Source organism: Anomalospiza imberbis, chromosome 1 (genome assembly GCF_031753505.1).
Source record: "Anomalospiza imberbis isolate Cuckoo-Finch-1a 21T00152 chromosome 1, ASM3175350v1, whole genome shotgun sequence".
Classification (NCBI taxonomy): Eukaryota; Metazoa; Chordata; class Aves; order Passeriformes; family Viduidae; genus Anomalospiza; species Anomalospiza imberbis.
The window spans coordinates 60360517-60385458 of record NC_089681.1 but is presented as its reverse complement, the minus strand read 5'-3'; the positions used below and the strand labels follow the sequence as shown (position 1 = coordinate 60385458).

Below are 24942 nucleotides of genomic sequence, written 5' to 3'. Positions count from 1 at the left end.
TTAGTCTATCAGGGATGGCAGGCAGAATTGAGCAATACAAGATAAAGGTTTTGTGCAGTGAGATAGAAACCAATATCAGCACAGAATTAACTGTAAAAATGATAAAGATGACTGATTTTTCTAGACTCAGGATTGACTAAATTTCTATGAATCCTGCACAACAACTCTTTTGACAGATTAGTGTGAAGATGTCTGCACAAACCAGAGAATATTGATAAAATGAAGACATACCCCATACAAGAAGTGAAATTCACTCTTTCTCCTTGGAATTATTTCTCTGCCTCTCAGATGCAGAGCTCCCTGTGCAATAGTCTGTTAGTTGTAATATAATACTTTATTTTGCTCTCCAGATTCTTCTCTTCCACTCTCTTCAAGGGGTACAGTGTATAAGAGCAGAAAGAATTTCCACCAACCTCCTGGTTGATCAAAATGCTTTTTCACCATAAACAGCATAAAAGAAGGATCACAGGGAAACATACATGAAAAAGAAAAATAAAACAAACCCCCAAACCTCACTTAGATTTACTTTTCATAGGGGTACTTCCACTGTTTAAAAATTAGCACAGACTTAGGTGCTACAACCACATACAAACTGAATTTTTCAAGGAACTTTCCTGTTCTAGAGCTGTGGCCTAATGTTTCCATAAAATACCTTATTATACAGTGTAGAAAAAGTATAAAATGTGATAGAAGCATCAAATATATTATATAAACCTTCATTCTTTCAAGTAACTACTATTTACTCATAGATGGTCCCAGTTAGTTATCTGGAAGAGATGAGCAAGAGAAGAAGGTATATAACCAAGGAAAGGGGAAAGGTCTGCCAGCAAATTATTTTTCTCATTCCTGCAATGAACACATGTAACACTAAGAAAATCCCCCAAGGAAAGGAGATTGCTTTACTCCTAAAGACTGTAAAGAGTAACTCTGCAAAAAAAAAACCAAACCAAACCAAAACCAACCAAAAAAACCACAGGGAGACAAATAGCATGACTTCCAGCTGTTCAGTGCCTTCACCAATCTTTGAGACAGTTGTAAAGACAGAAAAGCCTTTTCACAAGACAGCAGAATAAGGTCACTTTGCTTTAACCTACAAGAATTGCTGATCTCCTGATGACACTAAATGAAGAGCAGAAAGGAATAATTAGACTGGTCACTCCTGCAAGCTTTGCTGTTTACTATCACTGTCCAAATTTCTCATGTGATATAGCTGAAGACACCTGAAGACTTCCTGCTACTTTGAAGTTAACAGCCTTTAAATCACCAGCAGCTGCACCTGGATCTCTTCTGATGATTAATCTCCAAACTCCTTGAGAGGTCCATGCTATCCAGTTAATCTCTTTGGAACTTCATCTCTTGCAGGTGAGTAGAAAAAGCTCTCACCTATAACAGTTCCTTCCTTTCATGGATATTTTCCCTGTCTCCCAGGTGCAGAATATCCTGGGCATGGTTCCTGCCAATCCTTTATTCTAGTCTAGGTTTATTCCACTCTCCATATGCTCCTGTGGCACTGCATATTGATCAGCTGTTTCCTGGTAACAACTGTAATTTTTTATTTACATCAGCTGTGCTTTGCAGTTTGAAATGCCTTGTTTTCAGTGTACACAACATGAGAAACAATAGCATAAATACAGTGTTGTCAGCAGTTAGACTATGATATCCAAGGCATGATTAAAGGATACCCCTAGGCTAGAATATTGGTTGGCAAAGGCTGAGTTGTCACCCTCAGCCTTAAATAGTATGGAAAACTGTATCATCTGTGTGCCACTGGAAGCCTAATTATGCATCTCCTACACATTTATCACAGCAAGAACCTTATCTCTAGGTCACAGCCAAGAAATAAAATTAAGAGGTATAGTGACTTCTAGACCAGCAATATTCAACTGAAGCCTCACCAAGGGGCTCCTTGGGAAGTGACATACTTCAGCCTGCCCTCCTTCCCAGGAGTGTCTCAAGACCAAGCAGGCTTTCCCAGCAGCTAGCCTGGCCATGACTGTGAGTGGTCAGTCAAGCAAGCCTAAATTGCTACTGCTTTTTCTGCCTGTGTCTGGTTTAAAACATTTGTCTTGAAAAGGGATACTGGAAGCTTCTTGACCCAGCTGACATCAGTTACTCACACTTAAGTGAGTTAAACATTCACATTGGCATTAAGGCAACAACAACATTATAATCTGCTTGTTTATCAGTACACCTCATTAAAAATAAGCAAATAATTCTTTCCAAGGGTGTATTGCAGTCATTTACATACAAAGTGTGTTAATGACACCAGAGAGAGAGAGCTCATATGGACCAGGAAAAGGAGCTGTCTGGAAGCCACAATGAGCCTGAGCAGAGTAACCAGGTTACACAGCAAACCTACGCTTATCAGCAAGGGTGCATTTGCTTCTGCTCAGGTGCTGGGGCAAACAGCCTGGCAAAGGCCTCACAGGCATCTGTCTCAGTGAGGTTGCTTGGCAAGTTTTGACGTGTATTCTGTTCTTGAAGGCTACCTGGCTGCAAGGAACCTAAATAGTTCTGAATGCAAATGATCTCCTTTAAATACCGTTCTTGCTGTCCTTCCTTCAGAGGACTTCCAATAGCTGAGGCAGCACATTAAATCCATGATACTGCCCAGAATAGCTGAAGTTAGGAAAGCAATGCTGGCCTCATTAACTTTCTCTGTGAATTCATAGCTAGGTGAACAGCTTAGAACAGAGCCCAGGGAACTGGTGCCTGGCCCTATAGAAGTCTATGTATTCTAGGAGCAAAGCTATGGCCAAGTATAGAAACCTTCTCTTACGGGTTTTCTTCTTATAGGGATACCAACTTTTTGCTATGAACACCACATGTAGCCTGGATAGCTTATCATGGCATTGACTTTAGTTGCCAGAACTGGGATGTCAGAGTGAGGGACTTCTTGCAGGAGGCCTGGATACAGCTCTTCCCATGAAAGGCAAGGGCCAGGGACTTTGACAGAACTTGAATTTCTCTGAATGCTTTCACCCCTTCCTTTGTACATCTAAATATGTTCCTGATGGCAAGGCAGTTTTAGAGTGTAGCTTAACTGGAAATGTGAAACCTGATACAATCTGTCTTCTCAGCTGACACCACACAGCAGGAAAAGCACCTCAGCTCCTCTAAGAACAAAGAAATTGTACATTCATGAATCCCCAAGTTAATTAAAAATAACAGAATTGAAATGAGCAATAAATTACTTTAGAGCATTACCACGACCTGGGATTCAGAATGAAGTACAAATATGATCAAGGAAGACAAGCTCACACCATCTTAAAATCTGGTTTAGGACCAGTTACTACAGTTAACTGTAAAAACAGTAATTGTTGTTAACATGTGTCACTTTTTCCTCCTCTGAGCTTTCTGCTTAGTGCAGTTTTATTCAGAGATGAGACAAGTTTTGTCAACTAAACTTTGGTGCTATAGAGCCACTCACCTGCCATGGGTACCTTTACTCAGGACACCCTTTGGGGGCCATTTTCAAGTAGAACAAATTTGTCTACCCAGCTCTCTCCTTCCCCTGTATAGTCTCTGCAGAAAGTGGGGTGTCATGGCTGTTTTCCAGGCATCCTTCTACAGGGATTTAACTTCAAAGCTCTATGGTTGGTGAGGAGTTCCCCCCACTATTATCCCATAAGAATTAATAGCAGTCAAAGGGTAGGTATTAAAACTCCATGGTGAATACCTGGCCTTTGGAAACCTCTTATCACAGAGAAAGCCCAGATAAAGTGGAAGAGATTTAATATTTTGATTTTTGTATTCTGCATTGGGTATGTCTTTATATTAGAGGAAGATCTTCACAGTGCAAACTGAAGGAAGCAGGTCAACTTGCCTCCCTATCTCACCATAGACAATAGGCTAGTCCATGGATGATGTAGAAATTCAGCCTACCTATGCCCTCAAGAATTTCTCTTACCAACTCAGGAATAAGTCTTCCATAATACTGTGGGAAAGGACCTCAGTGCATTAATATGTTTGGTAGCATGAAGAAGATCAGGATAAAAAGGCATTTGCTCAGAGGACAAGAATGCTCTGTGCATAGAGGGACAGAGGACACTTCCTCTGGCCTAATGAATTTCTGATTGATATTTTATGAAGAGCAGTTGCATCATAACAGCTGGAACTTCTGGTGCTGTGGCTGATGCTGTTGCACGGAGCTTACACAGCTTAAACACATCACTCTGGTTCCATCTTCTCTCCCCAGCAGACAGGGCTGTCTTCACTGCTTTAGTTGTGCCCTTAAAACAGGTTTACTCGACCTTCCTGGTAGTAGCCCTGGTCAGACGAAGGTTGAATTTTTAAAGTGATGAACCATACGTGAACAAAGGGAGTTTCTACCTCCTTACAGCAGCATGTGATTTTCCCCACCCTGTGGTCAGCCAGATGCTGATAGTACCTACCACAGTCATCATCAGGCTTCAACAAAGTGTCTGCTAGGAAGAGGTTAAGAGAAAAAGGGTCCTCCCAGCCACACAGCTATTTCTGTGCATAGTGCCTGGCACGGCAGTGACCCTGATCTAATTTGGCCTCCCTGCCACAATACCTTTTAAATGTCATTACTTTGAAAATAAGGATGTTGATGTTTAATGAAAAAATTATCCCAGGCAAAATAGGATAGTAGATTTAATAAAGTAATGGAAAACTTTAAGGGAACAAGCCTGACATGAGTGTTTCTTCGGGGCAGAGGGTACTGGGTCCTGCTGGGATCCTGTTTGTCCCGTTTACTTCTGCTCAGGTGGGTTTTCACAACTACCCAACAAACACACATCTCAGCAGGATTTGCCTTTTTATGATCTTTACTTGAAATGAAGCACTCAGAAGAGAAAGACACCCTGATGCTAAAAGGAATGGGTTACCCACTCTGCAAATGGCTAGCAGTACAGCAACCTGAGTGAGGACCACTACAGCCCCAAAATGAGCTGCTGTCTATCCCAGTAGTGGTAGGATACATTCTTTACTTAAAAATTTTAGTGGTGCTTTCTGTGATGAGAAAACATATCTAGAGAGAAACAGATTAAAATCCATTTCCTATTTTACACTGTACACTGCAATGATTATATGAAGATAAATTTGAATAACTAGTCCCCTGGGACCATGATACTGTGTTATCCAAATCCTGTCTTTAATGCACCCTGCAACTGCACAGAAACAATTCCAATCAGGCTAAAGGCAGTGAAAGGATGCTTTTCATCTCTATGTCATCACTTAAGTCTTGCTATATTTTGCAGCTATTTAATGCTTTGCACACTTTCTTCCAAAATGTTGGATGTGCTTATCCCTCTCCAGGCAGCTTTCCAGCCACTCTTTCCCAAGTCTGTAGCACTGCATGGGGTTGTTGTAACACTAGTGCAGGACTTGTGTGTATCTCTGTTTGGATTGTAGATGCTTCAGTCTGCTCCTCATCTTTGTCTTCCAGCTCAGGGGGCTGTGTACCCCTAGGAAAACTGGTCTTAGTATTAAACACTAAGGTAAAGGAGGAAATAAGTACCTCTGGAGTTAAATCCAGTTTGTGGTCAGTCACAAGGGGTGTCCCCTAGGGCTCTGCATTGGGGCCAATTCTGTATAATATCTTTTTTGATGACCTGACAAGGAGATCAAGCACGCCCTCCGTCATTTTGCTGATGACACCAGGTTGTGTGGGAGTGCTGATCTGCTGCAGGGCAGTAAGACTCTGCAGAGGGATCTGGACATGCTGGATAAATTGGTTGAGGCCAAATGTATGGCATTGTGTGCCAGGTCCTGCTCTTGGGTCACAACAACCCCAGGCAGCACTACAGGCTGAGGGAAGAGTGGCTGGAAAGCTGCTGGTAGAAAAGGATCTGGGGATGCTGGTTCACAGAAGCTGAACATGAGCCAGTATGTGCCCAGGAGGCCAAGAAGGCCAATGGCATCCTGGCCTGTATACACGAGAGTGAGGCCAGCAGGACCAGAGGAGGGATCACCCTCAAATCTGGTGTTGAGTTTTTGGCCCCTAACAACAAAAAGGACATTGAGGTGCTGGAGTGTGTCCAGAGAATTGCAACAGAGCTGCTGAAGGGTCTGGATCACAAGTCTTCTGAGGAACAGCTAAGGGAGCTGGGGGTGTTTATCCTGGAGCAAAGGAAGCTTAGGAGCAGTCCTTTTTTGCTTTCTGCAACTAACAGAAGGGAGGTTGCAGAAGGTGGGGGTTGACTCTTTATTCCAGGTAACAAGTACCAGGATGAGAGGAAATGGCCTCACGTTGAACCTGGGGAACTTTAGATTAGATATCAGGAAAAATTTCTTCACTGGAAGGATGGTCAGCCACTTGAACAGGCTGTCCAGGGAAGTGGTGGAGTTACCATCCCTGGAGGTATTTAAAAAATGTGTAGGTGTGGCACTTGAGGACATGATTTAGTGGTGGATTTGGCAGTGCTGGGTTAATGGTTGAACTCAATGATCTTAAAGGTCTTTTCAAACCTAAAAGATTCTATGACTCTATGTCATAATGTGGAATGCTGCCTCGAAATTTTTTTGCAAGGCTTTTTGCAAATTTCTCCTCTACCAGCTCACCTTTATGAGTCACAATATCCAGTGCCTGAGTGGCACATAGTATTTGCAAGTGCTTAGTACAGAACTTCCCCATAACCATAAAGCTCAAAACATATTTTGTGGTTTGTATTTTTCTTCGGGCCACACCCTGGGAACAGTCACCAAACAAGGCTTTAAGAACCCAGGGCAGGGACATTTTTCCTCAGATGTATTTATTCAGAAGCTGGCACAACAAGGTTTTCAAGTGTCATTTAATAATTGCTTGTTACTAATAATTACCACCTGTGCACTAATCATTATGCAGGATAACTTTAACAATTGGTTAGTCCAAAAGGTGCTGTTAATGCCAGGCACTCTGTTTACTCAGGGGCTCTACCTAGCAGCCCTGTGGAGCTCCCTGGCCACGTGGCTGGCGGATGCATGCTGGCTAGCCCTGCAGCTGGGGAGAAGCTATGTCAAAGCCTTCTTTCCCTGCCAACAGCAGAAATTGGCTGCTGGAGCAGGCTGGACCAGACTCAGTGGCAGCCAGCTATTCCCAGCTTTGCAGTGGCTCTACAGTTCCAAACCATTGAAATTAAATGTCAGTCTGACTGAGTTGCTTACACCAGAAATGTTAAATTACAGTGGAAAGCAAACCTCCAGAAGACTTGAATTGCTTAGAGGGTAATTTTACTGTCTCTGGCATCCCATGCATGCTTCCATCATGGTTTTCCTAATAAGACATCCCTGTTGTTTTTTGTTTGATTGAAAAGTACATGCAACCTCCAAATAAAATAAATATGCACATGCTTAGTTCCCATACAGGAATTCTGGCATTTAATCTGTCCATATTTGTTAATATGTTTGCATATACATGGTCACTATTTGTAGCTAAGTGTGGCTGATACATGTCGCCCTCTGAAATTTGGGATTGTCTAATTCAAGTTACAACTGCATTTTGGATTGCTGTCTGTGAAGCCCTGTTGCACACCAAAGCTGTTACCAGCACTAATGTCTCCTTGGTACATAGAGCTTCAAGTCAGAGGCAAGGTGCTCTCAGCCTAAACTGTACCTGCTGGAAAGTCTTCCTGAGCCAGGCAAGGCTGGCAAACCTCCAGGTTGTGGCTCTGCCCTCACACCAATGTGAGCAGAAATATTAATTTGTTTAAGCAAAACAGGCTAAATAACAGAGATAAGAAACCATGAAAGATTCTGGGGTCCATGATTGATTTTGACACCACAGCGGGAGTAAAGCACATCTCAACTTTTCCACATTTGCTCCTAGGCTACAAATTAGGAGTTCATCTACAGTGATGCTTGAATGTCTTCTGTAAAATATTTACTCCGAGTTAGATCAGTTATGAGTGGCTGGAAGGTATTCATCTGGCATTTGTAGCATTGAGTGTACATTCCAGCCCCAGTCCAGAAAAGAGCTTAGGCTTGTGCCACTGAGCTGTGATCTCTGGCCAGCCTGATAAAAGATTTTTAACTTGGGTTGTGCCAAAAAGTTGCTAAGCAGCCTCTGAGCTGAGGATGCAGCACTAAGGCTCCTGCTGTGCTCCCCATCACTCACAACTCCTTTGAGTGCTCATGCATCTCCCTTCCCTGTCAGGCAAGTGGTGTTTGGCAGCACTCTGGGCAAGAACTTGTTTGTGGGGAGCAGCATAAGCAGGTTAAAACAGTAAGCCTTGATAATTCTTCTCAAGCTCTCTGTTGGTTTAACACTGGCTCCCAGTGTTCATGCAAGGTGGGACAGGAGCAATGAAAACCTCCTGATCAAGACCCAGTTCTTCACCTGCTGTAATTACCTAAACTCATCTCCTGGCTTTTACTGCTCCTTTTTCTCTGGTCATGAATAAAACAGACCCCTGTTATGGCTGCTAAGCAAAACTTTCATAAAAACAGTTTTATTATCCTTCAGCATCCTTTACAAATAGGAGACAAGGTGTCTATTCTTACACGAGAGAGAAGTAGACAAAAAAAAAAAGAGGAAGGGATGAGAAGGGACTCCCTGTGTCCTCAGAAATTTGGCTGAAGGTGGAATACAGAGATTCCCTCCCTGGTGGGAGACTGGCATATTAGACTGACATGAGGGAAGAGCCTGACTGGGCCCTGTGAGATTCCAGCTTTGTGTTAACTCTGGGTTTGGCTGGGAGATATTCAGCCAAGTGCCACAGGCTGGAGGTACAAGTGCCAACTGATACTGTAGTCAAAATCCTACAAATATCACCCCTGGACAGAAACCTTCCTAGGCTGGTATTAGCAAAAAAGTGCACAGTGCCTGTGAAATAAAGGTTAAGAGAAGCTTAAGCTTGATACTTAGAAGATGTTATGGGCCATACCCTTCTTGGAAAGAGCTGCACTCTGATACCTCAGAAACTCTGCTTTTCTTTATTCAAAGAAAAACCCAGAAAAAAAATCCTTGGAAAGTTATGGAACACTCCATGAGCTCTACAGATTGGAAGTCTGACTGCAGTTAAATATACTACATTTAACCCTCATTCCACATCATAAAGTGATGCCTGTGCAGCCCACTGCAGGTACAGCAATAAATAGAAAATATCCAAGAGTTTGCACATGCCAGCTTGGGTGCTGTGTGCATGGGTTCTGCAAATGGCATTCTCAGCCCATCTTCCTCCGTGTTGCTCTGTGTGTTCATTTTGGCAAAACCTCTAATTAGTGCATGAAATGGCCTTTTCCTTGAATGCCACGAGGCAATTGAATGTAATGTTCTAATTTGTAGTTTCAAATGCTTGTTTGCATGAGGAGTCATATCTGTGGGCAAGGGGGCTCAACCACGCAAGCAAAGACCGCTGCACATCTGGACTGTGGAATTTGAGAAGCACCAGCAAAACAACAAATCTCATGAAAAGGCTTCAGAAAATAGCATGACCTTTAAATGAAAATATTAGTAATAGAAAAATTAAAAAGAGAAGGAAAGAGGAGTAATTTAATTCAAGTGGATTTTCAAATATATTGCAGTTAATTTAAAGTTTATTTCATTTAATGTTAATTTTAAGTAGCTCACATCTGTTGCACATATCCACAGGACTAATTTAACCTGTGAACTGGGGCTGCTTCTCCTTGCAGTCCTTTACTTCAATTACAAAATCCTACCACATTGTAATGCTACAAACATATTTGCTTCCTTTGGAAAGGAGCAGGGAGAGTATGAACTGTGCAAAATGGATACTGGTCATGTTGCTTAATGTACAGCAAAAAATACCTACAGATTCTTTGCTGACAAGAAAACAGCTCTGACATTAAAAAAAAAAAAAAAAAAAAAAAAAAAAAAAAAAAAAAAAACCTACCCAAAGCTGTAATTTGTCTTAATATTAGCCCATTCAAAACTTTCTGTAGAGATGTGAAACCCAGAAGTGCTGGCTGAATGATCATGGACCACTGATCTCTGTTCTTTCCTTCTTTGTATGCTTGAGACTAACTGAAGTCTGCCTTTCACATTGGTTTGTGGTAAGTGAATTTTAAGACTGTGAAATAGTCCTAACTGGAAAATTACACTGAGAACAAGGAAAAAAAAAACACACACAAAAAAAAAAAAAAAAAAAAAAACCAAACAAACAAAACAAACAAAAAAAACCCCAACAAAAACCAAAAAAAGAGACTAAGGAAACCAGTTAGATTTTTCAAAGCTGTTGTTCTTCTTGTTCTGCATTGTAGTATTGCAATTGACAGGAATGTTAGAAGAACTGAGACCTGGATGCACTGAGTACCATTAACAAAACTCTCAAGTGGAATGTGCAGCAATTTAAAGTAATGAAACACTGACTTCCTGCTCTTTCAAAGAACTCCCTTTACTGCCATAAGACTCACAGAAACAAGTGGACACATGTCTGCTTATTTAGTGGTGAGGCCTAAAAGTCTCTAATAATACTGTTAAATAAACAAGAACAAATATCTGATGCATTTGTCCCAGTGGCTTTATTATCTCTGCACCCAAGAGCTGCATTTTGTATGCACTCATTTTTCAAAGCAGAGCACCTACGGCAGACTTGCATGGCTGTTAAAGGGAGGGCTTTGACATTTAAGAGATTTCCATTTCTTCCTACACTGAAATCTAAGCCTGACAGACTCATGGGCTAAATTAATTCCTTAAGCCCTTGGCCCAGTGATAAAACTTATCTGAAGCAGAAAATGGCAATGTACAGTGTGCTTTATAGAGCTGATCAAAGATCCCCCAGAAAGTGCTGAAGCAATCAGAAATGAACTATCAGCTCACATGGATAGGAAAAGTGGATATTTTAATTGCATCAATTATTCACCACCAATTATTTGTGAGGTCATTTATGTTTGGGTGGTTCAGGAGCCTATCTATTCATGTTAAAATCAGCTGAGTTTACTATTCTTTTTCTGTGAAAATCAAGTTTGATGGTTCAAATCAGAGATGGAGGAGCCTGCCGAAATTTGAAGCTGGCAGCTACTGTGTAAGTCATTCCCTATTGAAACGCAAAAGAAACTAACATTGTGGTAGGAAATTGATCCTTAATGAAATGGTCATTAAAACAAGGAAAACCAGACAGTCTCCTGAAGGAGATGATGTACAGATATATACTATATTTTAACTTACTAATACATTATTATGCAGCAGAAAATAACACACAGAGGGTGCTAACACAAGCCACTTCTTTTTGTTATTCTTCCACTAAGGTAAGAAACATCTTGGTCACTGACTAATCCATCAGCTTTTTGAGATCCATTTCCACCCACACTTGACATGGTTCTGGGGACCTGTGTTTTTGTTTAATCATTCATTGCTGCTGAGGAAAAGCAGTGCCCACCAAGTTAATAGGAAGGGAGCTTATCTCTCCTCAGTGCTTCTCCACCCTGTGGGGATCCCTGTGTAACTCCCATGCTGCTGGGTGGATTTAAATGGCTCAGGAGGGGAGATAATAGTCCAGGCTATTGCATATGTGGTGTCCCTTTTTGACTTGAGGATGAATTTTTTCTTAGTTAACATTGATGGGCTTGGATGCATTGACATAAGGACAGAATCTGACCTGGGAAATGTCCAAGTATGCTACCTAAAGGGTTAATGTTGGTGTTGATCAATCAGCCAGGTTGATGACACTGTTGGCCATTAGTGAACCTGAGATATTTATGTGACATCTAGGAAGATGTCACATAAATATCTCAGCCACCCTGATTGCTGGTTGCTTGCCTGGCATAATTTCATATGGAGCTGATTCCTACAGCGCATCCTACTTTGAGAAGCAGCCTGGACAGACCCAGTATCTCCAGAAAAAGCAAGATGTCCTTTTCCTGAAATAACCTGTTTCCTGAAATAACCTGTTTCCTGAAATAACCTGTATTTCCTGCAATGCTGCTGTCAGCCTGCTGTGGCTGGCATGAAGAGCTATTATCACACGTAACCCATGTCTGAACCCCAAATCCCCAAATCGAGACACAGTTGCCACGCAGTGATTTAAGACTCCTTAAGCAGAGCAGGAAGAGATCAGAAAAACAAGGAAAGCCTATTTGCAAAGCTAAAGAAAGACATGGTGTAGCTGGGGCAGGAAAAGCAACAGCTGAGCAGCACCTGGAGACACTGCCAGTCAAAGGCACAGGACAAGTAAAGTGAGATAAAGTTCCAAGAGCAGAGGAGCTGTAAACCTCTGCAAACACTTTAAGGCTTGTCAGCCCTTCCAGGTGCTCCTGACCAAGGGATGTCCTTCCAACACAGTAAGATCCAGGGAGAGGGGCTACATACAACAGCATTGCCTCAGTGCTGCCTATTGTCACAAAAAACTTCTCCACAAAATTAGGAGATTTTGTCTCAGTTTTTGCTTCCTTCCCAAATTTATCACATTGGGAAAATTGTCCTTTGCCAAAGTGATATGTGTTTCTGTGTGTTTGCTGTGGCATTAGAGCTGAATTGTAATGGGGTTTTTTCGATTAAAAGCTGCAGTTGGACTTGATGATCTGAAAGGTCTTTTCCAACCTAGATTATACTATGATGAAATGGCAAAAATTGGCACCAACAAATAGATTTGTTGTGAATGAATTTTTTGCTGCCGTTTATTAAAAAAAAAAAAATGAATTGCAGGGAAAAGCTTGAAGTTCAGGAAAGGACAAATATCCCACTGATGTCTCCTCCCTTTGAAGGGTTTTGGTGTTGGGCCATCAGTTGTGTACTACTGGTGCTCCTCTGTAAGGTACTGGATGTAAGGAAATGTGTTAGGGAAAAGCTGTGTGACAGATGCCAGGGACTTTTGCCTCCTCAGATACCTGCTCCAGGTGGGGCCACAGCATCTTTCCAGGCAGCCCTTGGGACTCTGTACTTTGGGATGAGGCATTTTGCATTTTCCTTTACAAATACCCTCCAGCTGAGAGGCAATGCCTTCCCTACTCCTGGAGCATTTTTCCTGGATTGCTTTGAAATGCTAGAGGTGCACAGAATTTCTTCAGCTTGTATGCTGCAGCAAATCACACATAGCTTTTGGGGATCTCATGTGGTCAGGAGCAGCCTCAGCAATGTGGTTCCCCATGACTGAGTCTAAGCAACGTCCACTCCTGCTTTCAAAGGCCCAGTAGAATCAGGAAGACTTTTAAAAACTAGGAATGTCCCAAACAAAATACTCTTTTTCACCTAAGGCTGCAAAAGAGGACACCCCCAGCACCAGCAACCTCAAAGGCAGTGGAAAGAAATTGAGGGAAAAGTCTCAGGCATCTGTCAGGACTGTGCTGGATGCCATCCCTCACGCCCTTCTCTGTTGGACTGAAAAGCCATACAGCTCGCTGCTTCACTGAGCTCAAGCTCTGCTGGCAGCCTGGCAAGATTTTAGCCAACACCCCAGCAGCTCTGAGACATCTCCTCAGTACAGGGGAAGAACTGCACTTCTTGACAGAGGTGCCTAAAGGTGTGAATTCAGGCAAGGATGTGTTTGGTGATGGCATAGTATATCCCTCTGCCTTGAACTGGCATAATCTCACCTTTCTTTTCTTCTTTCCACATACCTGACTGGATTTCTCTGTCTCCCAGAACAATGAATTAAGGAAGAGCAAAGCTTAAGGATGTGGCAGTCAAGAGGTTTTAGAAACAGGAGACAGGATACAAAGAGTCCCACGGGTTCCTTTAAAAAGTTAAAACAAGGCAAAGATGCAGGGGGGCAATGAAGGAAGGAAAAACTAGAGATGTTACTGTTTTAAAGCCAGCTGCTCAGTCTGGTGTGGCCTGATTCATAAGCACTGCATGCCCCGTGTTGGTGGTAGCACTTCAGATCCTGTCAGCCAGAGAGTGGAAGTGGTGGCCAGGGCAAACATATGTTAAATTTCATAGTCAGAAAGTCAGAAGGCAGAACATGCATGATAATTTATTGGAACCTAAAAATAACACCAACAACACCCTTTTAACATCAGGCAATTTCTAGTTCTTAAAAACTACAACACAGCTTTCTGAACATCATTAATGGCAAGCCCAAAGAATTTTCTGTTGTTCAGACATGAACAGAAATCCTTACTGTGAAGACAGCTGTATTAGACAGAGGTGGTTAAAGAAATTCCAGAATGAGTCTCTAAATGCCATCTTGTCATTGTATCAATCATTTAAGGTCCTTGTAATATGCCACCTATATTAGCATTTCCTGCCTTATGACAAATGTATAGATAGGAAGTATCTATTGATTTGTTTAGTCTCCTTTACAGCCTAAGCGCAAGCAGATCACTCTCAGTTTAGTGACCAGATAGTATCCCAGACTTAAGTCCATGCTCCTATGCACATTTTCTTATCAAGAAGACAAAACTAGTTGCCATTGATGATCTCATTAATTAGGTCTTAGGCAAAAAATCAAGTTATTGTGGCACCTTGGCAAGCTCTGCATATCATCTGAGCCATTGCATGTGTTTTCTCTGCTGGCAGGAGGAGCTGAAAAAAGAATGGGTTGGCCTGAATTTCATGTGCTTTGTGGGTTTCCCAATGATCTGGTCAGTGTGTCTGAAAAGGCACTGATCTTCCCCTAATGTGCAGCAACCGGCTGCCCTTGCTCTGTCTCTCAGCTAAATTGAGGCTTATCTGAAAACCAGAGATTCTATGTTCCTTCCAAGCTCTGCCACCCAACTGCCACCTGGATCCTCATCTAAAATCAGAATTTTTCCAGGCTTTTCCTTGACCCTGGCACAGAACACCCCTGCAGTCTCCTGGCTCCTAATTTTAATATGTTGGACAAATGAACCCCTTTCCTAAATATTAACAATAATAAATGAAAACTTCTTGGTCTCACCATCAAAGTAAAGAGACATATTGGCCAAAGTGACAGACGATAGCAATCCATTCCAGCAGCCACCTAAACAAGACTGCTGAGCACATCTCTATCCTCCTTTCCATGAGGCATTGGGAGTAATATTTTACATGAGACTTGTCAGGGAATCAAAAACTGAGAACATATTCTCCTTAGCTCTAACAGCTGCTAGAAGCCCCTTGACAACTCTGCAACAGCCCTTTATCTGTGTAAAGCAGACAACAGCCGCTCTCAGAGCAAGAGGTGTTTCACTGAGGTGTCAACCTGAGCAAGCCTTCATGCTGCCACTTCATACCACTGTCACTATTAAAGTTAGAAGCCTTCATCTTTAAAAGCTTTAGGCTATGTCTGGAAACAGAGCCACAGCCATTTCTCCTGCCATCCTGAGCTGGTCTTACTCCATTGGAGCTAAGGGAGCTCTGCAGGTTGGCATCAGCTGGGGGAAAATGCTTTTGGCTTCCCCATGCAGCTTCTGTCATTAAAGCCCATCTCCCACCTCACAGAGAGATGTAGGAAGCGTGATTTCTTCACACCATGTCAGCAGTGACCCTTTTCTCTCTCTTTACACTCTAGTGTTGATTACAAAACAGAACAATGGAAGAATTGGAACAAATGTTACTGTGCAGGGATGCAGGCTGCAGCTGGATTGAAAATTAAATAAGGGCCTAAATTCCCTGTATTTCCTCTGGAGATCCTTCCCTGGGTTTTGAATCCAGGGTCCAGTGCAGGAGGACCTCAAAGGGGTGACCAGGTTCACAGTAAAGCTCAGCCCATGCAGTCCCTCCCACTGCATGTGGGCACTTGAACCTTCATCTCTCTTTTAATTGGAATGTGATGGCTGTTATTGTGAATATATCCCTTGAAAGTACACTTCCAAACCAAAATGACTCCTTTGAAATATATGGTTATGTGCTCTCATCATCCACAACAGAAGCCCTTCCCTGGTAAAACTGAGCAAGTTGAAAACATTTCAGATTCACAGCCACAATGCTGGGGAGAGCAGCAATTCCAAACCAGGTCTCTCTGAGCCTGGAGCAGACACCCATTCTCCAGACATGTTGTCTAATGATATTATCTCTTATGGGCTGTGGTGCCTCCCTAAAATCCACTCAAATTAATTTTTCCTGAAACAGCTCATCTAAAGAGATGCCAGATGATGTCAGAGATGCAGCCTGAATGTTTGTCCACACTGTGTGCTATTGCGCCCAACATTTTTTCTGGCCAGAGACATCCACTCTGGTTCTGTCATCATCTATGCAAGGTGTCCAGCACACCTGCAGGGTGTATTTTTATGCATTAGAACAACTTTAAAGGAATAAATTGAAGTGCCTGAAGCCAGTGTAAAGGCTAAGCATATGGCAAGCAGAAAGCAGGATGCTTTACCGTGGAACAAGTTTGTGAAAATCAGTGACTTCAAGCTATGAAAGAGAGGGCAGGGAAATGTTTTTACCTCTGGGACCCAGTTGGAGCTCCCTGTAGATATCTCTTGGCACTAAAAAATGGTTCTTATATTTTCTCTCATAGTGGTCATAACTGCATTCTTTACTCCCCCTTTTCCCATGTGAAAATATTACTTAAAATGAGACTCAACTCTCCATGGAAATACTGAAAATACAGGTGCCAGAAAATGAGATCTTTTCATTAGCTGTCAGTGTAGCCTTCATGCAAAATCGACTTTCATAGTTACTTTACCCCATGTAATTACACAGCAAAGCCCTGTTTAACATCTCACTACATAATGGAAACTTTCTATTTCAAATCAGATTAATATTAAGAGTTAGTCAGACATTTCAAGAGATAATAGCTGTAATTAAGGTGTTTCTAGTGATGGGCTGCTATTATAACATGGCGGAAGATTCTCTGATAGTCTTGCTGACTCATTAGTCACAATTGTTTTCATTAATATTGACACTATTCTCTTACCAGACAAACAGAAAAGGAGATTAATCAAAATACTGTGCTGGTTTCCTTTGCTCTGAACCCCTCTTTTGGACTGATGCTCAATTCTAAGCTTTCAGTTGGAATAAAGAGCAGTTTTTGTAAGATGTGCAGGCAGCTTCACACCTGTTACTTAAAGCAAAATTGTGAGAACAAAGAGAGATAATTATTTTTTGAAAATATGAAAATAAAGCACTGATGAAATTTAAATGCTACAATTCCTAAACATCTCATTTGTTTGACTCATTTGTGACTCATTTGTGTGTCAGTGATGTGAGATTGCTGGAGGGTGTTCAGACTGGGGAATGAGGTGAGCATGTATACGTGGGTTCATTTTCTTGGGGAAAAATTGCACAGACCAAGGCACAATTGGCACATGAATCATTTGGGGCTGTGAGGCTGACTCAGGAAAATGGGGGCCTCCAGTGGCAAGTCCTTGTGCTGATGGTTTGGAACAAGCAAAGAGTGTGTTGAGTTTCAAAATAATGGAAGAAAAGAGACCTTCATTTCCAACAGAACCAATGAAGTGAAACAAGGGATGGATTTGACTTTAAAAGCCCTATAAATGTTAATTTTTCATGGGTATCAGTTCTACACAGTCAATGGAAGCCATCAGAGCCAGCTTCTCCTGAAAAAAGGTGTCATGTCAAAGTTATGTCCAGTACCAAAAATGAGAAGGGCCAAGACAAGCAGGGAGCATGACAGGAATGCAGGGGATGATCTCATAAAACTCACAGTGAAAAGGGAAGCAAAGGAACAGTTTTGTTCTGCAGAAATTCAGATTTCCAGGTCCAGCAGTTTGCCAGTTAAACAAGGAAGAAACAAACTATAAAAATGTACATTTGGGAGAACCGTACATACTGACCACTACACCTGTGGTTGCTAAAAATGCTTTGGAAATACATCTATGAAACATGATGAGTCAGTTAAAAGTTTATTTTAGTAGATTTGCATACTATGAAGAGACAGAAAACTGTGAATCCCTTAGCCCCACTTTTCTAAAGAAAAACATGGAAATACCAAGGGAAAACTATATTTGCAAATGCACTTTCTGCTTTCAAATACACTTACCACGATGTAGCCTCCTAAAAAGTGAATGACAACCACAGAAATTGTTGCTGTTTTCATATATCTAATGCAAAACAAGTATTTTTTGTGTAACCCTCTAAATGTGAAATATTATCTTGTGTTTTGTACATAGGACTACATAGAAGTACCCCTCAAATTTGCAAAATGGAAAACAGCTATACTCTATCAGATACATTGTCCAGCTTTATATCTACAGGAAACTAAAAGGTTGATATTACCAGAGCCTGACACCAAAGGACCTGGCAGATAATTTATTACTGAAGTGAAAATAATAATTAAAAAAAAATCCCCAAACCAAAAAAAACCGCTCTGCAAGGAAGAGGTATTCTCTTCAAGAAGTCTCAAAATGCCTGTTTCCTGCCTTAATGTTGACTTTCAGAGGCTACAGGTTTATAAAACGATGTCTCACTAGTGATTGCCTCGCTGACCTTTGTACAGTGGGCTCAAATCCTATTGCACCTCACACTTTGTTTTGCTTAGAGGGGATCTGCAGTTCACCGAGGCTGTAGTCCCACTGGGATACGGCGCTCCCTTATGGTCCTTGCAAACAAGACAGCATGTGTATCTGTCTTCCTGCTCTCTGGTTTCTGGCCAGGACACAATAAAAAAAACAAACTCTTGAGGGAATGGAAAACTAACTAACTAAAAAAAAAAATCAAAAACCCTCATTTTCTGAGTTCTATATATAACCTTTTAATCTATGATTACAAATTACTTCTTGCTAATGTTTTGTAAAATGCTCCTTTAAATTCACTTACTGGAGCCTATGCACTCACTTATTAAAAGCTAGTAAAACTAGTTGTGTGAAGCCTGTGTCAAAATGAGGCTTTTTTACTAAAAAAAAAAAAAAAATCCCAGACTTGTACAAAAGAAGCAAAATACATTGTGACACTGACATCTCAAATTCTTTACTGGTCAGTATCTGTTGAATAAAAACTATTGGCTGTAGAGGATGTGAAAAGCATAGCGGTTTAATAAAGAAGAAGTGTTTTAAGATTCTTGAAATGAGACCTGTGGTTGTATCAAATCTTTAAAAATAAATTTTCCCTTTAGGTTAAGAGTTGCTGTAGTTTTAGTGAGGCAGGACAGAATATGCTTCAATTTATACTTCAATAAATAAGAAGCAATTCTACTGATATGAGTAGGATTAAACAGAGGGGAAACAGAAAATAGATCTGCCATCACTGGGAAATACAAAGAGCAAAAAGACCCTACATCTATATGTAGAAATATATCAAAGGGCATGGTACATAAATATCTCCCATGTCCAAAGGAATAAAAACTGTAGTTTAAGAAAAGAAGAATAACAATTAGAATGATATAGACGCAAGGAAGAGAGAGAAACAGAAGAATATACTTAAAGGCATAACTCTATACTCATCAGTCACATCCTACATCCTATTTGAGGTACAATAAAACAATAGTTGTTTTACTCTGCTAGATTTGTTGCAAGTTGTTTAAAGACAGTGATAAAGCATGTCTGATAAACAGCAATGTGGGGGATTTCTCTGCTGGTGGTCCTGTACTCCTGACCACAGCTCTTCCCTTAGAGGGGTGTGAGCATCCATGAGTGAAACTGCAACCCTGCTGGCTTGAGGAGTTAATGCCAAGGCCTGACTCCTTGTTTATGGTTTTTTTGAACCATTGTAAAGCTCTGTTATTGTGGTTGTGATTTGTGTTGCTGCCAGGGTGATAAAAAGCAGTTTCAGAACTTAAAGCCATAGCTCTGTGCTGGGGTTAAACAAGCATTTAGCATTTGTTTGGTCTGTGAGATTATCATCAATGAAAATAGAAAATGAGCATAAGTTGAGTATGTTCTTAAGAGCTTTATGTAATCTGTGTTTACACATCTATTCATGTTGACTGAAGGTAATTTCTGATTAATTTTTACAAAACTGAGTATAATGGGAATGTTTCATTGTGCTTCCTGGTGCAGAAAACATGACCAGAAAGGCTCTAGTAGTGTCAAGTGTGGGTCTGTCATATGTAGGAGACAGAAATTGTGAAATGTGAGGAATTTTTGCCAGCAACCCCTCCTCCACAATTTTCTCTTGGGAAATGAAGAAAGAATTATTTGGGCATGATAATGTAGGCATGACATTTTCTGAATATTCAGTCAAAGCCTTTGGAATAAGGAAATATATGGCACAAATTATGCTGTTGCCATTAGGCTCTGGGACTACACTCATGGTCCGGGAGTGACAGGAAACTTTAAGTTCAAGAAGGGTTACAAGTATCTACCAACTCTAACAGATTTGAAAAAAAAACAAGCATGTGTAGGAGCTTTGCTCTCATCAGGCTTCTGTCCTTCCAGTTTTCCAGTTTATTGAACCCTTGTAGGTTATTTCAGTTTGGGTCAGAAGAGATGTATCCTCCAGAAGTGATGTTACTCTGTGGCTTCATCCTGAAGGTGACATGTGTGAGGGAGACATATAAACCACACATGGTGTGTGTGGTTTCCATGGGAAGGATCTACCACGTTTCAGATTGCAGATTTATTGCAGATTTCAACCCCTCATCTGATAGGCATCACAAAACCTCTTGCCATTTGATGCCTGTTACATAAAAGGCTACTATGTACTGTCTGCCAGCCTGTGGCAGATGGCTTTCTGTACATAACAACATCAACTTGATGTTACTGAATTTCTGTAATTGCCATTTTATTTCTGCACAAATACACTGTCATCCATCCAATATTTTAAATGCACAAGGCACAATGTTCACCAAAGTAATGACTTCACACATATAAAATGACCATCAGAAACATCTAGTAGCTGCACTCTGAGAGCATTGAGGGGATGTTTTTGAGGAGATGCTTGTTCCTATCCTAGGAGAATGGGCAGGGCAGCATTTCATGAGGGCAGAATAACAGCAACCTCTCTTCTGAGCAGCTCATCTGCTGGCGGGCAGACATTGCTAAGGGGACCCACAAGAGGCAGCAGCAAGCGAACATCACAAAAGAGTTGGTGGAGCAAGGAGGCCACTGCACAAATCCCACTCTCCAGCCAGGCAGCATGGTGCCTCAGCTCCCCACAACTCCCACAGCAGCACAGAACACATTTCTATGAGGAGCAGCAGGCAAACTTTTCAAAGGAAACACAACCACAAGAACTTTCCCAGCTATGGGTTAATTTTCAGCCCAAGACACAAAGCTAGTTCAGATTTCTGAATTTTCCCATCCTTGTTCACATCGCAGTGGTTGAGCAGGATCTGGCGGAACTTGTCCAGGTCCACCCCACTAATGCTGGGCTGCAGGCAAAGAGAAAAAGAATGCTGAGAGAAAATGGCTCTGGATTTCCCCAGCTTGTAAAGCAGCCCACCATGTAGCAACTGAGAAACCCACCCAAGGAAGACTGACCAAAAGGCCTCACATCATCTCATATGCCGTGGGGAAGCAAACAGAAGATGGGGAAAGGGTGCCCTGAAAAAGCAGAAGGTGCATGGAACTGTGAGTGACTGTATGGAAATACACTATGACTTTTGTGCTCAGTCAAGGCCAACAGTATCTGATCCATATAAAAGAAAACTTCAGAAAGTTGTGCAATGCAGATCCCTGCTCACCAGACCTGTGCTTTCACCTGGTTTCCTCTCTCAAACCTGCTGTGCAAGGACTAATGTGACATTTCTGTCAGCATACTGCTATTTTACAGGCTAGTCAGCAATGTTTTGTGGATCAAGTTCATGTTGAAGACACATTGTACAGGCTACACAGTTTCTGTATGCTCCTAATGCTGTACTGCTTGCTCTGCTTCCCACATTCTCAGGAGGGGATCAAATTCACATGCACAGTTTGTGGTGTCCAAGGGCAATGCTGACGAAGGCCCTTAGGCAAAGTACAAATTTTTCTCCTTTACACACACTCACACACAGCACAGATCCAGCCTCCTGCCCATCCCCACACCCATCCCTGCATACTGCATGGCCAGAACACACACATGCAGCCATCAGCACACAGCTGCCGTTCTCTGCTCTCTCCTGAGTGGATGTGGCAGCACAGATATCTCACAATGTGTGGAAATGCAACAGTTCAGGCTCAGAGAAAGCTAAAGATCAGATTCTGTTTAGGTCAAAAGCTCTATCTTGGACTGCATCTGCAAACTCAGGATAATCCAATGGACTCTTCTGCCCATCAGGAGCTGAAGACACACACCAGGTATGGTATTCTTGATTGCAGACAGACCTCAAGTAATTTTCAATTGTAACCCTGAGGTGAACTAATAAACCATGAGGTTATTCTGTTGAGAACCACATCCACAAGGAAAACAGAAGAAAGAAATTATGATGACCCATCCATATCATGTCATGCTGTAACATCTGCCTAATTCAAAGTATGAGCTAGAATGGACCTTTTAAAAAGAGAGTTGCTGAGGGAAGCTGTATTAATTTGTGAGGCAGAATTTCTGTGATACAGTGAAATGTTTTACAGTACACATACTGAGATGGTGACATTGCCTTCTGCTGATGATCAAACTAAAATTTGTCTCTTATTACTGTCTCTGTGTACATAGCTTCTCCAAAAGCACTGATCTTTAGGAAATAGAGTATAAACAAACAGAGCCATGAAGATACCTTGACCAGTTCCATCATGTCTTTGACAAACCCATCCACTTCTGGGCCTTCAAGTGCTCCTGTTTTACTCTGAAAGAAGGAATAAACATCAAAACTCCCCAGTGAGTCAAAACCACTACAGTGTTTACTGGTAAGTACTAATACCTGGTCAACAAGCTTTTTAGCATAAAGTTCACAGAATCATGAAATGGTTTGGGTTGGAAGGGACATTAAAATCATCCAATTCCAACCATTTCACCAAGACCAGGGACATCTTCCACTAGCTCAGGTTGCTCAAAGCCCCATCCAACCTGGCCTCAAACACTTCCAGGGCTGGGAAATCCACAGCTTCTCTGGGAAACCCGTTTCAGCACTTCAAGACCCTCACAGTACAGAATTTCTTCCCAATATCTAATATCTAAGATCCCATTGCTTTTCCCAAGCCATCTCTTCCCACCAAATGGAAGCAATGTCTCCCACCAATCCTGAGGGAGTTGTGTGACTGCCAGAAGCAGCACTGAATTGCTGATGACTAACATGCAGTTAAATGGTTATGTCTGTCCTGAGCCAGACTCCTAAAAAACTATGGATTTGGTATGGGAAGGGGGTTTATTTTTCAATGTGGTGGTGATGCAGGTCCTGAACTGCCAGAGACTGTGAGGGCTAAAGCTAGCACCTCCTCTTCTTCCCTTGCATCTTCTGCAGGAAAATTGCTAATGTAGCAGCACTGGCCATGGCAATGGAGAAAGTCAAAATGGGTCCTTGACACCAGATCTCTGTGCATTGCTCCTCTCTGTCCCTATTTTACCCCTCCCAGTCTGGCATCTGGGCTCATGGGCCATGGGCTTGGGCAACAGCTGCTCCTCAGTGACTCTAGCAGCACCCAGCAGGAGGAAGAAGTCTCAGCAGCACACACTAAATCTTACACACATTTACAAATTGCAAGGGAATGAATTGACTCATGGGACTCACAACGTCATAGTGTGCAAAGATCTTCTCAAAATCTCTCCTCCTTTCTTCTGTGCTGCAAGCCTGCATACAGAGAGGCCAAACAAATGAAAAATTAAAGCAAAAATTTCAAGTTTGAGCCCAGGTCATCTTAGCTGGAGACAGGATCAATGTATCAAAAATTAGTGCTACTTACATCCATCTTGAATTGTAGAAGGAAATTTTCCTGGAGCGCCAGAATCCTGAATGGAGAGATTTTAATTATGATCTTTTCACTTTATCATCTGCACACAAACTATTCTGAACTCTCCTTGTTTGCAAAGCAAAGGGATGTTAGATTAAAGGCCTGTATAAGAGAAAATTGCCTGTGGGGTTATTTACAGTGGGCTTTTGTGGGAACACACGCCTTCCTCCTTGTCTGATGGGGCACAGAGGGTGCCCTTTGGTTCACCACAGACATGCCTATTAGCACCATTGCTTCTCCCAGAGCATTTCTGATGGTCCTGCACAACAGAGGGTGTCAGTTTCTGAAGTAAGAGCTAACAGACAATCATTCCTTGTAACTGGATTGCTGTGCTGCATTAAAGAAAGTGATTTATGGCTCTCTCTTGAAGGGAGGGCTTGGTGGTTGTAAAAGTAAAGGACAAAGTAATACTGGCCTGTACACCAAGACTGGCAGAATTCTTCTCTTTTCATCTCCTAAAGCCTGTCAAGCACTAATAAACCCTTTTCTCTCTTCAACTGCTCTTCTAACCTTGAGGTTTTTAGAGTAACACAGGACATTGCTGAGCTGTGTCTGCACATGGAGGGATTTGGAGTCTGAGAAATTATGTCAGACTGGAGGAGAGCCTCAGATGGCCTGGTTCCCAAAAGGGAACAGTATTTAAGAGAAAATTGTAACAGCAACCCCCTTTAGATATTCTCCATCCTGGCCCAGATTCTCCTCATATATTTCATAGTCAAAGGAAACTGCTGTATGCACTGCAGTTGTTTGTGCTGGCATTTGTTGGGATTCAAAGCACAGAGTAACAGTGGCAAACCAGCTCCTCTGTTCCCTCATCCTCTAAACTAGCCTTTTAAGACTGTATCTGAAGATTTAAAGTCCTATGTAACCAATGCACATAGTTTTACAGAGAGAAGCATACTTTCTACCTCTAGGCAGTGAAAATCATCTAAAAGTCTCTGAGGTATCAAGGACAGAAAAGAGACAGAGGCCCAAGACTGAGATCCCAGCTTCATTCACAAGCATCTCTCCTTGGCTCTCCAAATTCTTTCCTACTGCCACTGCCAAACTCTTTTGTGGTTGCACTTTCATTGTTCAAAATGCAGTAAAAATTATTTGCAATCCCTGCTGCACATAATGATGAAAAATAAATGCATGTCTGTGACCCCGTTGAAAGGACTGTCATCCTTCTTTTGGAGAAACAGAGCCACTGATTGCTTTGCCACCTCCTGGGAAGCACCTCTGATTATGCCAGAGCACATTGATGTTGTACAGACAGATCCTGGCATTGCTCCTATCCCTGCCTCTAGATTCTTAGATTATTGCAATGGGGACCATGTGTTGGAGAGGTGGAATCAGAGCCAACCTAATTCAAAAGGAGGCAGAATTCAACTGCATGTCCCTAGAGGGAGAGCATCACCTTGCATGGGTCTACCATCGTGAGCTGAAACACACCAACAA

At 41.9% G+C, this 24942-nt stretch overlaps 1 protein-coding gene across 5 annotated transcripts in view; it reads right to left on the bottom strand.

Annotated features, from left to right (window-relative positions):
• Positions 1-24942, bottom strand: part of SCGN (secretagogin, EF-hand calcium binding protein) — a 71628-nt gene that overhangs the window by 25203 nt on the left and 21483 nt on the right. For 3 of the 5 annotated variants that reach the window (XM_068194146.1, XM_068194119.1, XM_068194136.1), the window contains 2 exons: positions 23455-23500; positions 23283-23342 (listed from right to left, as the gene is read on the bottom strand). In XM_068194146.1, coding sequence (XP_068050247.1) covers positions 23283-23342; positions 23455-23500 — 106 coding nt within the window. Of the gene's footprint in view, positions 1-20391; positions 21012-22331; positions 22401-23282; positions 23343-23454; positions 23501-24942 lie in introns of those variants that run through there. The other 2 variants (XM_068194153.1, XM_068194126.1) reach the window with 1 other exon arrangement.